Source organism: Psammomys obesus, unplaced genomic scaffold (assembly GCF_907164565.1).
Source record: "Psammomys obesus unplaced genomic scaffold, mPsaObe1.curated_primary_1811, whole genome shotgun sequence".
Lineage (NCBI taxonomy): Eukaryota > Metazoa > Chordata > Mammalia > Rodentia > Muridae > Psammomys > Psammomys obesus.
Genome location: NW_026596101.1, coordinates 18252791 through 18266761, shown reverse-complemented (window position 1 = coordinate 18266761; position 13971 = coordinate 18252791). Strand labels below are relative to the sequence as shown.

Genomic DNA, 13971 nt, shown 5'->3' with positions numbered 1-13971 from the left:
ACTAGTTACTACGCTATCAGGAAGCAGGAGATTGAAAAAGCAGCTGTTAGCACAGCTTCACTCATCGCAGTGTTTGAAAAGGGATGTAAGATTCGACCTAGCCGATGGTTTCTTTCTCCACGACACATACAGATTTACAAAATAAAGACCTTCTACTTCGTCCACTTGTGAAGCGGTAGACCAGTGTGAAATGAACAGCGCGGCTAACCACAGGCTGCTGTGAGGATGGGAGAGCTGTGAAGGGGCCTGGCGCACAGCGAAGTGTTTGACTAGAGCGTCAACCCGGGCAACATCACAGACGTATTTCTGAGTTTGTGTCTACTGGGTAAATTTTAATCCTTCCTGGGTCATCTGCCACAGGAATGGTCACAATACGGGGCAGAGCGGACCTGGAACATTCGGGTCAACTGAAGTTTCCTAACTGGAGGTAGGCCTCCGGCACAAAGGCGAGCGTCTTCACAGGAGAATGGTGAAACAATGGCGACCAGTCACAAACAAGGAATGAGCGGCTAACACAGCACTAAAAAAGTTTTATTTAAAATGTTTATCAACACGAATTCATCAAAATTAAATGACAAAAAAATCAAATTAAGAAAATTCCCATCATGAAGAAGACATTATTAGAAAGGCCACATTCTCTCCCACGACATTTCCCATCTTTCCATGACAAACTGGCAGAGGTGAGGTGGAGGGACGAGAGGGAGAAGCCCGACCACCAACCCGGCTGGATCCTCAGCGTAGCCTCTTAAAGAAATACAGAGTTTCATAAAAAATCTGCATTCAGCAACTCTGATGTGAAATGAAACCCTGCACTTTAAACCAGTGACTAAGGCTTCTGGCTGCAATTTGGTGTGAGGCAGACAGTACATTCAACATTAAGGCACGGGGTTAGATGTGTGCGATGTGCGCTTATTAACGAGGACGCCCTTACAGCGCTTATGTGCTTTCTAAGTGTGTTAGAGTTAGAAGCCAGTGGAGATGGCTGCTCACAGAAGCCAAAGTGTCTTAGCTGTGTCCTCCTGGAAGTCACTACGTTAAATAAAATCCTCTCTGAATTTGTGAGACCTGCAATTTTTCTATTGTAGATTAAATGTCCACTAATGAACCTAGATCTGGCTTCAAATATCATACTTATGCACATTATTTGGCCACAACCATTGTGGCCCAGAGCTGGCAGACGCTGCTACTGACTGGGCAAGAGAAGATGTGAAATTGCAAAGTATGATTTTTTTTTTTTTTTTAAACAATGACCACAGTGTAAAATCAGCTTTAGGCACTCTGGATAGTGAATTTGAGAAAGTTCAGACTTAAGAGCTTTTCAGATAACGGTCCTTGTATGTGCCCCCTTCCCAGTGAGATAACAATTGCTTTCACAGTGATGAGAGAATCACAGTTCTTCACGGGAGCCAGGGGGAAAGGCATCACTTCTTTGCCACACTGGCAACAGCTTTCTTGGCAGCATCCTCCAGGTCCACAGCTGGCGTGATAGGGAGCCCGCTGCTTTTCAGGATCCTCTGCGCCTCCTGGACATTAGTTCCTACAAGGAGGAACAATGACAATCAGGAAACTAATCTGTAAGTGGCACACCCAGTCAAGTTAGGCAACTGCAATCCCAGGATGCCTGGTGTCCCTTTGTCCCTTTAACTACAACACACGTAGCTTTTTATTGTCAAGCTCTGGCTTTTTATATCTAGATGACAGCCCCACCCCCACCCTGCTTTTAACTTTAATGAACTTGCATTAAAAAGACACTGCCTGTGTTTTTTTTCTGGCACTTCACAAAAAGAGAAATAAGCATTTTTTTTTTTTTTAAGATCACTTCCCCCTGGCAGGGCTGCCTTGCCTGGCCTCAGGAGATGAGGACATGCTCAGTCCTGACATGACTTGATGTGCTGGGGAGGTTGATGTGGGAGGAAGGGAGAGGGGAAGGGAGAGAAAGGGAAAGGAGAGGAAGGGGAGTGCTAAGAGGAGAGGGGGAGGGAAAAGGTGGGGAAGGGGAGTGCTAAGAGGAGAAGGGGAGGGAAAAGGTGGGGAAGGGGAGTGCTAGAGGAGAGGGGGGAGGGGGCACCCTTGGGATGTAAAGTAAATAAACTGAAATTATAAATGATATAGCTAAACACACACACACACACACAAAACGATTATGCACACACAAAGTTTCTCAGCCGCTTGCTCAGTAAACTTGCAAGAAGAAAAGCTGAACTGGACCTGTCTCTTCACCGAGTCTGGGAGAATGGACTTAGAAAAGTGTCTTAAGCATATCACAAAACTGCCCCTGTGCTTCTATCCGGGTGCCGGGTGGACTTCTTTGTAATTAAGGCTCTGAAACGCAGGCCCACGGAGAACACACCTTTCTATGTGGGCACAGGTAAGAGCAGACATTTGATCAGCACGGCTCACACTGGGACAGTGGCTGGCAGAGCAGACTGTCTGCCCCAGGTATCCCTGGGACACTGGGTCTGCAAGAGCAGTGGGAAGCGAACGTTGGGCATTGTATCTCCTCACATGGGCCCCTCAGTGAGCAGCGACCAGAGGAAGGTGCTGAAGCCCTCACCTTTGCCACACCCTTAGAGGATGGTGTTTAGTTAATCACTTCCTTGAGTTCCAATTTTTTCTAAAAAAATATTTTGTGACTACTTTGCTCCCACATTTGCCTTTTCCCCATGTGCATGTCTGTTGTCTTCAGAGGCCAGAAGAGGGCACTGGAGCCTCTGAAACTGGAGTTACAGATGGTTGTGAGGCACCACATGAACGTTGGGATCAATCCCAAGTCCTCCGGAACAGCAACAAGCGCTCTTAACACTGAGACGTCTCTCCTGCCCTGCAACCTTGTTGCTTATTCGTTGACAGGTTCATACATTTATATAATGAACTTCAGTTATTCTCTCATGTCCCTCCTTCTCCCAATGAAATTCTTCTTCTCAACAAGTCCCCTCCTATTTCTGCAGCTTTTGTGTGTGTGACCTACTGAGTTTAAAGGTGGCCGCCTGTCTGCTGGGTGTGATGTCATTTCCAGAGCATGGTCATCAAGGAAAGTACCACCTCTTCTCACAGCCACCATCACTGTCCATAGCTCCTCTGCGAGGGCTGGAGCTTTAGCTGCTTCATCTCCATCTAGCATCTTCCTTGCAGCTGATATTCGCTTTGTACTTGGGCATGCCAGGTATAATGCCGAGCAACTTAGATGAAGCACATGGTTTTCAACAAGAGCTACAAGTGGGTGCTATTGTCCTGCTTTTATGGACAAAGTCAGTCAGTTTATGGAGATGATGAGTAGCAGACAGCAGAAGTCCCTGCTCTATGTAATAACATAATTCTGCCCATTCCACACACTTCTCTTTGTAATACAAAGATGGCACAGCTGACAGGATATACGGCAATGAGAGGCACGCTATGTGAGGGAGGCATGTGACAGTGATTCTGTGGCAGACGTGGTGAGCTTTCCCCAAACATTCTTGCTTTGCTTCTACAGTGTAGGGCTGGGAAGGAGCTGCCTGGGCAGAGACTTTGTTTCCCAGGTATTCCATTGGTTAAATAGGGCCACATGACAGAGGTCTACTCAATAGAATGTGAGTGGATACAAAATACACATTCATAACTCTCTCCATGTGACTTCCATGCTTTCTCTGTTTTACTTTCAGCTGTGTTACCTGTAAGGGGAACCTGAGTAGTGTTTTTAAAGGATGGACATGACTTCTTCAGCCTAGATACTTGATTACGACGTGGAGCCCAGCATCCATCTCATGCTCCCAGACTTTACGTGACTAAGAAAGAAATCTCAATAACGCTAGGCCCCTGACATGTCAGCATGGCTGTGTTATTCAGGGGTTGGCTTTAGTTGGAATCAAGCTCGCTGCTCTCTCCTTGTTTTGTTTTGTTTCTTGAGACAAGGCCTTTCATTGGCCTGGACTCCCCAAGCAGACCAGGCTGGCTGGCCAGGAAGCCCCAGGGATCCAGCTGATTCCACTCTCCAGTATCTACATCACAAGTGGACATCACTAAGGCCTGGCTGGGCACTAAGGCATGGGTTCTGGTGACTGAATTCAGGTCCTCATGCCTGAATGGCAAGTACTTTACTAACTGAGCTATTTTTATACCCAACACATTGTTTTTCATGTGGTAACAGCACCGGAAGGATCAAGTGATTGACTCTGCCTCCTGGTGACCACATGCTTGAGAGACCTCCCCAGTCTAAGTGATGGGATGACACTTCCGCAATGAGATACAAGAGCTTGTGCTTGCTTTCTGTTTTGCCTGCTTTAACACGTCTACTATTCAGTTTGACTAACTGCCACACTTCAAGCCCCTCCTATAGACGAAGCCCACTTGCCAAGCACACAATGGTCACCTCTAGCCAACAGCTATGGAGAGACAGCATCCTGTTCCTAACCATAGCAGCCAGCTTGAAAGTCAACAAGCCAGGAGGTGTCTGCAGCTCTGCCCAGCACACTTTTACCACAACCTGGTGAAGACTGAGTGTGAAGACCCAGGAAGGCCACACCCAGACTCCTGCTCTCAGATATGTAAGATATCTACACCCGCTTTGTTACACTGTCAAATTGAGGGATCATCTACACACAGAGAAGTAACACTGGTGCAAAGCTTTAGTAATTCATTAACACAACCCCAGTGTGCATTCTGATTCATTTGGTTAGGTGTGAGTCCAGGTTACAGAGGCTGAGAAGCAGGACAGGGCATGTGTTAGGTAAGAGGCTAAGGATTCCACATATTAATCTGCAGGTATGGCTGTCACGGGGCAATGACAGAATGAAGCAGATGGCTGGCCTGACCTAGAATTACATCTCTGGATCAGGACTGTGATGTGTCATATCCATCTCCTTCTACATAAAACCTAAGGGAAAACACAACAGCATTTCTTTTCTGGCATGCTCGAGTCTCAGCACCTAGCACCCAGCACCCCAGACCTCTGCAGCGCTGTGGAACATTCTGTTCCAGGCCTTTCTCCCACTCCCATCCAGTTATTTTTGGGTTTGGCTTGGCTTTCTCACGGTTTCATCCATTCATCAAACTGCTCAGAATTCTCTACTCACTATTACCCAAGTTCTCCTCCATGTGTAAGGATGAAATAAATGCTGATTTTTAAAAACTCACATATGAAGCTGCTTTTCCTTGCAACCCGCAGCATAAATAATTCAGGTCCTTAATTAATATCATGTACAGCATCTGGCTTAGCAGTACTGTTCTCAAGGGGAATAAAAAAGGATTGAAGTTAAAATTCACAAGTGCCTAGGCAGGCGCCCTGCTGCCCTCTGCCCTGCATACCTCTCCGCTCACTAGACGCTGTCTTTCTCGGTCTCCTGCGCCACCTTCCTTGCCACCACCTTCAGTGTCCCAGCTACAGCAGGCTTGTCAGAAGTGCTGCCGGAGAACTCCGGGATCTCTACATCGCAGCAGGGATGAGCCCTGTGGGGCGGCTTAGTGACACTTCCCACAGCCCGCTACATAGCCGCTTCAGTGCTAGGCTTGTTGCTTCTCCAATAATCGTGCGGTATCAGCCACATGTTACATGTGAGCTGACAGACTGAGGAAGGTCAGACACAGTCACATAGGATGATGACTGAGGAGAGAGGTGTGGACAGATCCTTCCCTGATCATTTTGCAACTAGGAGGGTTCACCAGGGGCTTTGGCTGTGACTCCATGACCCGGCACTCCATTTGCCCTGGCTATTCTCCAACTCCAAGCTGCTAACAATGCTCTTACTGTGCAGCTCTGGTGCCCCAGGCAAAGAGAGGCCTCACTCTGGGGTTACACTAGTAGGTCAGGGGAAGAGGAGGGTGAAGCGGGCTGCCCCTTTTCCGGCTGGCAGCTCCTCAGTGCCACACCAAAATACCTAATTGCTTCGTAATTCCAGGATCTGCTAAAGTGAATTTTAATTATGCTTGTTGTTATACTTTAATTACAGCCTTAATTACTAAGCATATACTAGCATGCCTCGAAGAAGCGGGTGTGAAGGAACTGTAACATTCAAACAGCTGAAAAATAAGTTGGACTGTGATGAGAATTGGATCAAAAGAGAGGTGCCATGACTAGACAGCGATCAGGAGGAGGTTAGGGGGAAACCATCCTGAGATACAAGAGAATTGAGTGTCATGGGGAATGAGCCGAGAATGGTGACCACATGAAGAGAGAAAGGCAGGGTAGAAAAGGTGTCCATACAGTGAAGAAATAGGGAACTGGCCATGTGGCCTCGGCACCTGCATCTTCCCTGTGCTGTCTCTTTTCTCCATCTCTTTGAAGTACTCTCCTGGCTTTCCCCTGGATGACAGGGCTGTGCCCACAGCCTGGTGTGGCCAGCAATTACTACCACTTGCTTCTTCCTTCAGGTTGAGGAAGCAGCTGGAGGGGAAAGAGAAGAAAGGTTGCAAAGAAAAAAGTAGCCAGTAAAAACCAGGTCAAGGGACGTGGGAATGCCCCGGGCAAACACTTGTGACCGTCTAGATCTTTTGGCAAATGGTATTATTGGTGAATGGTATAATGGAAGTTTGGGACTTCATTCTGCTTTCTGACCTCCATGGCTGACATCTATCCCCAAGCTTCTTTTCTGACTTTAATTCTAAATAGAAACCATCTCAGCCACTTTAAACCCTGACATGGAATTAAGTGTTCCAAGGAGAGTGTTTATGCCTGTACACACAATAACAACAGAAATTGATCACTTTCCCACACTTAAATGGCGCTGGTGACATGCTCTAGTATTTATTAAATGCTGCTGTGCTTCTCAACAAGGCTGCAGGACAACATCCTTAATAACCAGCAGACACATAACTGATCGGCCTGCATGGCTCAGGCAGCTGGCACTTCTTAATGCTGGCTTCTTGACAGCCCCTGGGCCACGGGGCTATCTACCCACTTACAGGCCTTGAAAATGTCGACATGGAGAGAACCAAAGGGGCACTGGCTCAGCACAGAATCCTGCTCTGCTGCTAGCGGACACAAGAAAGCTAATCACAGTAAACACGTAAAGAAAGCTGTCTCCTCTCCTGCGTGTTTTACAGCGGCTTCCTGCCACTGGGTGGAGGAAGAGAGCTGTAAACAGAGATGCAGGGGTAATTTATCAAAACATGCTCTGGGCCTTCATCACATAGGAGAGAAGATAACACTGGACAGGGCCGACAGCTGGGCCAAGAGGTGCATCCTCTCCAGTTCAAGCCAGCCTTTGCCCCAGGAGCATGAAGAAAACTGCCACCTGGTACAGAAATGCACAGAAGCTTCTTCTGAATTACTGTTTCGTAGGAATTCAGACGTGCGTGTGCATATGTGTGTCTGTGTATGTGTGTGCACACATGTGTGCCTCTGCGGACCAACACTGGGTGTATTCCTGGATTGCTCTCCACCTTATGGTTTAGGGCTGGGTTTCCCACTGGGCCTAGAGTTCACCAATTTGCCTAGCCTGGCTGGCCAGCAGCCAGCAGCTGCTTCTCTCCCTTCACCAGCGCACCACAGCGCAGGTTACAGGTGCTGCTGCTGGCACAGATGGGCTCTCGGGATCTGAACTCAGGTCCCCATGTTTGTGCAGCAGGCACTTTACTGAGCCGCCTCCGCAGTCTAATAATTCACTTTTTTTTCCTTTGAAGAATAAAATGACATTATACAGTATACTGATTACATGCCACCAGATTTTGAAAGAGAATGTGATAGGAATATTGGAAACAGTACATGCTTGCTGCCTATATGTGATTAAGGGTTCCTAAATATCATAAAACTCAATTCTCAAAGCAACCCTAAATAAAACCAATAGCATTTTAGCCCTGTTCCACAGACGAAGGTACCAGGAGACTTAGCAACTGACCTAATGACTTTTAGCAAGTTGGAAGATGGAACAAGAATAAAGTTTAGGTTTGTCTGAAATCAAAATCACATAACTGCATTGTGGAGCACCACAAGGAAAAGAATACTGGCAAGTCCTTAAGCTAAGCCTTCAATTGACTTCACCGGGGGAAATTGAGGCTCGGATGCTAGGGAATTTACTTGGTTAATCAATCAGTGAGCTATCACAGGCTGATTCAGCCTCCTGCTCTAAATCGGGGCTGGCACACTGTGGCTTTTGGGCATGGCACAGCCCACAGACGCTTTGCATGCTACTGTAAGCTAAGAATAGTTTTCATATTTTAAATAGCTGGGCAAAAAATCAGAATAATATTTTGTGATACATGAAAATTACATGAAATTCAAATTTCAGTGCTCATAAATAGAGTTTTGATGGAGCACGGCCAAACTGATGTGCTTGCAGACTGCTGATTGCTACGCTCTACAATGGCCGAGCCAGGGCAGTGACACAGACAATATGGCTCACAGTGCCTGAAAAGGTTTGGTTCTGCTATGAGGCTTTTCTTTCCTTTGCTTGGAGTAGAAACAGGAAACACACTACACAGCAGCAGACTCCTGAGAGTCCTGTGTCCTCGTGCCCTGTTCCTCCTTTCAACCCATTATCACATGGAGGAGGGACTGTTTTCAGGAGGACTGTTAATTTAGATAACATATCACATCTCTTTTTTCTTGTTATTCTTTTCACAATGAAATAATTCAACAAACATGTTGAGAATGAGATCATGAACACATTTCCACCCACAATAGACCTAAAGAACATAAGCATCTAGGAATAAACGTCACCAAAGAGGCAAAGGCTCTACCATGAACTTTAACTCTCTTTAGAAAGACATTGAGGAAGAGACTAGAAAAATGGAAAGATCTTCTATTCTCAAGGATCAATAGAATTAATATCATGAAAAATAATCTTTCTTCCAAAAGCAGTTTATACATTCAATGAGTTCTAATCAAAATCCCCACAACATTCTTCACATTAAAAAAAAAAAAAAAAAAGAGTTAGCTACTTGATTTTTACTGTGAAGAAGCACTACGGCCAAGGAAAATTATAAAAGGAAGCATTTAACTGGGGCTTCTTACAGTTCAGAGGGTGAGTCCGTGGCCATTTTGTCAGGGAGCACAGCAGTAAGAAGGCAGACATGGCGCTGGGACAGTAGCTGTAAAAGCATGGATTTCAGAAACCCCAAAACCTCCCCCCAAGGGACATGCCTCCTCCAACAAGGCCCCTCTTCTGAATCTTCACCTAGCAACTGGGAACCAATCATTCAAAGACCTATAGGGGCCATTCACATTCAAATAAACATCCCCCCACCAAATCTAGAATTTACATAGAACCACAGAAGGCCCCAGATAGCCAAAGCTATCCTGAGCAGAAAGAAGAAGGCTGGAATGATTGCCGGTCCAAACTTCAAGGAATATTATGGTAATAAATTTACAGTAATAAAAACAGCTATATGTACTGGCACAAAACCTGTGTAGACCAATGAAACAAAATAGAAGACCTAGATATGAGTACATATAACTAGAATCATCTGGCATTCGACATAGATGCCAAAATACATTGGAGAGAAGACATCAACAAATGGTGCTGGGAAAGCTGGATGTTCACATGCAAAAGAATGAAATTAGGCCCTCATCTATTACCTTGTACAAAAGCTAACTCCAAGTGGATCAAAGACCTCATGTAAAGTGGCAACACTGAAACTGCCAGGAGAAAAAACATAGGTAGTACCTAACAGGATACAGGTGTAGGAAAGGACTTTCTCAATGAGGCCCCATTTGACTAGGAATTAAGGCCAACAAATGACAAGTGGGACAACTGCACAGCTAAGAAAACAACCAAGTAAAGGGGAAGCCCACAGAGTGGGAGAGACTGTCTACCAGCTGTACATCTGACAGAGCACCGATTTCCGGAATACATAAAGAACTTGCTGAGGACAGAACCAGAGGCAAAATGCCCACTGTGCCAGTATCCCTCCCTTCTTTGAGATGACCCTAGTCTCAGCTTCGAGCACTGCCTGGCAGCCAATGGTAGACACACACAGGGTCTTAGCAGTGCCGGTCACCAGAGTTCGGATGTTACAGCTAGTACAAATAGTACAACTGACATTTCCAGAGGTTAGGGCTGTTTAGGTTATTGGAAACCTCATTTGTGTCCTACAGTGACATTATGACGCTGTCACTTGTTTGTGTGTGGGAGAGAATGTTCTGTGTTAGTTCCTGGGTATATGACCATGCATGTGCCTGTGGTGTATCTGTGGAAGACAGAGGTCTCTGCCAAGTGTCTTCCTCTATTACTCCTCATATTATTTTCAGAGACAAGGTCTGTCACAGAACCTGCAGCTCACCAGTTGCTTAGACTGGCTGGTCAGCAAGATACGGGGAACAAGCTGTCTCTCTCCCGGGGCTGAGATTACAGGCACATGCTGCCACACTGGGCTTTTGATTGGTTGCGGTTGCAAACATTTTACCCGCTGAGCCATCTCACTGGGTCAATCAATACCGTCAGGTTTTTATTTCCATACTCTAGATGAGGAAGTTGAGATTTCACACCTGCCTTTATTCCCAAGTAGCTGAATAACTTGAGAAAGTCACTGATCATCTGAAGCTTGAGAGTCTTCGTCCCTGGGTGAGGAGCTTAGCTGCAGATCACGTGCCTCCTACCTTCTATAAAAATTAAGGCGGACCCAAGGTGGCCTGTGGAGCGGTATCACAGCTACGGTAAGAAGGTGTGGACACGATGTTTGTTTACAGGAATGGCATGGGAGTAACCAGCTTTAGCAGCAGGAAGTCTCTGATCAGGGTACATTATTCTGATTACAAAAGCAAGGTTCAGGATCAAGTCTAATCTGTGTTCACTGAGAGCTAATCCTAGGTGCATATGCTTTTGCTTTCGATTATGTTATCCCTCAAAAAAGGAGCATAAATATTAATGCAAGCCATGTTCAACTGTAATATTAAATTAGGATGCAAAGAGCCCTCGGGCAAGCAGGGACTGGCTGCAGTCCTCTACTCACTCCCATCATCTACAGGCATAGGACGGACCTTTCGTTATTCTTAGAAGTCTTATTTGTTCTTTGAGAATTCATACTGTGTTTGGTCATACTCATCCCCTCCTCCCACCTCCTTTCATATTCGCCCCTTCTCATCAACCTAATTTTTTTGTCTTTTTTTTTTTTTTTTTTTTTATCACCCATGTCCAGTTTGTGCTGCATATTCAGATGCATGGCCTTGCATTAGAATGTGTTGATTTTCCCGGGGCTACACTCTTAAAAAAAGACCTTCTCTCCTTTCAGCAGCTATCAGTTGCCAATAGCTTCTTGGCTAGGGGTGGGCTTCATTCTTCTCTACCCTCTCCCTGCTGGGATTTGGCAGGTCATGACTTTGTTCAGGTCTTGTACATGCTGTAGGACAGATCTTTTGAAGAGATCTTAAAATCTTCAAGGTCTTTCCTTTTACACCTTCCTTGAGTCTTTATATGGTTTTCAATACTTGTGCCCTTTATCTTATAGATAAAGTAAGGTAATTGTGACCATGTCAGGTATCAGTCTAAAATGCTGACCTTGAACTCCACTTCTTGCTAGGGTTTCGTTATAGCCAGCGAAGCTCCAAAACCAAAGACTCATATGCTGTATGTTTGCTCTTCAGCATGGTGGTGCTGAGTTGGTGGAAACTTTAAGAAGTGGGTTCTAGTGGAAAGGTAATTATGTCAACAACTTACCCTGAAAGAGTGAGGCTGCCCTTGCTCCAGGGAGTCCAGGTTGGCCTTAAACTCTGTGTAGTCAAGGCTGACTCTGAATTCCTAATTCTGCCTCTGTCTCCAAGTGCTGGGGTTGCAGGCATACACAGCCATGCCTGCTCTCTTGCCCCTGGGCCTGCTAGACCATCTCCTCCCAATCCAACTCTGCAGCCATGTTATCAGCCAGGCTCTCAGAGATGAGCAGACGCCAGTCCTTCTTGAAGCAGAGGCAAACAAACCTCTTTCCTTGATAAATTACCTGGACCTAGGTATTTTGTTACAGCAGCACATAACATGTTAATAGACTACCCGAGAAGTCATTGCATTATGGTGACTCTCAAAGGAATAGAGGGAAATGACTGAGTGTGGGCTCTACTGCTAATATTTTCCTTGAGAAAAAAGTTTTATCTGAAAAGCTTGATATTGCTTGCCAAATTCTAACTTGTTAGGAGACGTTTACATGCTGAGCCCAGAGCTAGAATTAGAAATGGATAACAGGAGGCATTTCTAAAACTCTATGCCTTGCTGCTGGGCTTGTTCCCACTTAGGGGTCTGCAAACTATGGCTCACAAGCAGGACCTGTTCTGATGCCTGTTTCTGTACCAAAAGGCTTATGATGTCCCAGGCACAACCATCTTCCGCTCCACTGTCCATAGCATTTTACCCGCTGAGCCATATCAACACTATCATAGAGAGCTGAGTGACTGCAATAGGCATACATGACCGCAAACTTAAGAGCTGGCTCTTCAATCAGAACCCCAGTCCTGCAAGAAGGGAAGAAATAATCTCAGTCTCCCCTCCCCCCAGCCTGCAACCCCCATCTTACTTCCTGCTCCCAACAGAGTAGAATGCTGTATTTCTATGAGAGACAACGATTTCACTTGCTAATGGCAAATGGTTGGCTCCAAAGCCCCCACCACTGTTTTTGCTATTTGTAGTGTATAGTCATGATTACGGGGCCTTGTTCTTCTGAGCTGCAATGTATCAGGATTTTATTGGCACAGTACTTCCAGCAGCCATAGTCAATAGGCAGGAGGTGTCATGTGGTGAAAGCTATCTGTCCTCCCCACTCTAAAACACTGTCATGGAGATGATCTGGATAGAATAGGAATAGTCTCCAGGTGGTGCTCTCTCAAACAGTCCTGTTGGCTGGGTAGACCTATCATCTGTAAGACAAGGGCCTGAATCTCCCTGCAGGTCTCCTCCCTAACAGCAAGGTGCTGAGCTGTATACCTTACAGTGTTACACGAAGAAACTGAGGCATGGAGACACGAACCGACTGATCACACAGATAATATCCAGGAAGCAGACGCAGAGTCTGCCTTAGATTTGGCGGTTGCAGTGCCTACCAAGCTCTAACTACTCTTTGTTAAGACTCTACCTACACCTACAGCTCAGACAAATGGTGCCATGTGCTTACCCGCTGCCTAGACTGACAAGCTCTGACCAGAGCCGACCGCTCTAGGGGCAGAATGGTCTATGATGTGCATTGAGGGACGGTATTAATTAACATATCACCCCATCTCTTCCTCACCCATCAGTGTCTCTGCCTTGAGAAAGTGATGGTGGAGGGCTCTGACTGGAGCATAGGAATGGAGAATGCTGGCAAAAAGAGACGGTCTCTCCCCCAGGGCAAGCCCAGGGCTTCTCCTCTGGGCGGGCAGGCCTTTTGAAGTTGAGCAGCACCTGAGATCAGGTCTGAAAAACTGACTAAACCTCAAGTTCAAAGTAAAGAAGATCTACACTGAGATGCACGGTATATACTTGCATGCTTTTTTGATCAGAAATGAAGGTGATATTTTGATCCTCACCAAGATCTGAACTCTGCTGAGAAACCTGCTGGGTTCCCTCAAAGGCCCTGGCATCTAGACCTGGTCAGGTAGGTGCAGACAACAAAAACAGTGGTTCTCAGCTAAGCTAAGTAGACTGCCACCTGTGGAATCTGGACTTCTTTGGAAGTAAAGAGACCAAGCCGGCCTTGCCAAATGGCCACTAGGGCAGAGGTACCATGAAATAGCAAGAGAGAGCAGAAATGCTGTGTTCAGGCTTTTGGCCTCACTGTCATTAGACTGTATCATAAACCTCCTTTGTATGACAGTGTCCAGACAGGATTAGTCTGTCCCACATACCTCCATCCATCAACACCCACCCCCTGAGGGCATGGGGACACAGCACAATGCCAGGGTTATCTTCCAAAGAAGACTTAGCTTACAGCTATGACAAGGCTACAGATATCCAAATGGCAGAAATGCTGGTTATGCACATTATCTATCTAGAGGTGAAATGAGCGAAACTTGAACTGCCTAAGGGAGTAGATTAATGCAGATTAAAAGTTTTCATCCACAGAAGCTTTCCCTGTTCTGAGGAATGCTTCAGGCCAGCACCT

General features: G+C 46.1%; 1 protein-coding gene across 1 annotated transcript in view; it reads right to left on the bottom strand.

Annotated features, from left to right (window-relative positions):
- Window positions 1-510: 510 nt before the first annotated feature.
- Window positions 511-13971, bottom strand: part of Suclg2 (succinate-CoA ligase GDP-forming subunit beta) — a 250580-nt gene continuing 237119 nt past the window's right edge. Inside the window, exon 11 of the mRNA XM_055628549.1 lies at window positions 511-1537. Within this exon, the coding sequence (XP_055484524.1) occupies window positions 1422-1537 (116 nt within the window). The 3' untranslated portion in view covers window positions 511-1421. The remainder of the gene's footprint in view (window positions 1538-13971) is intronic.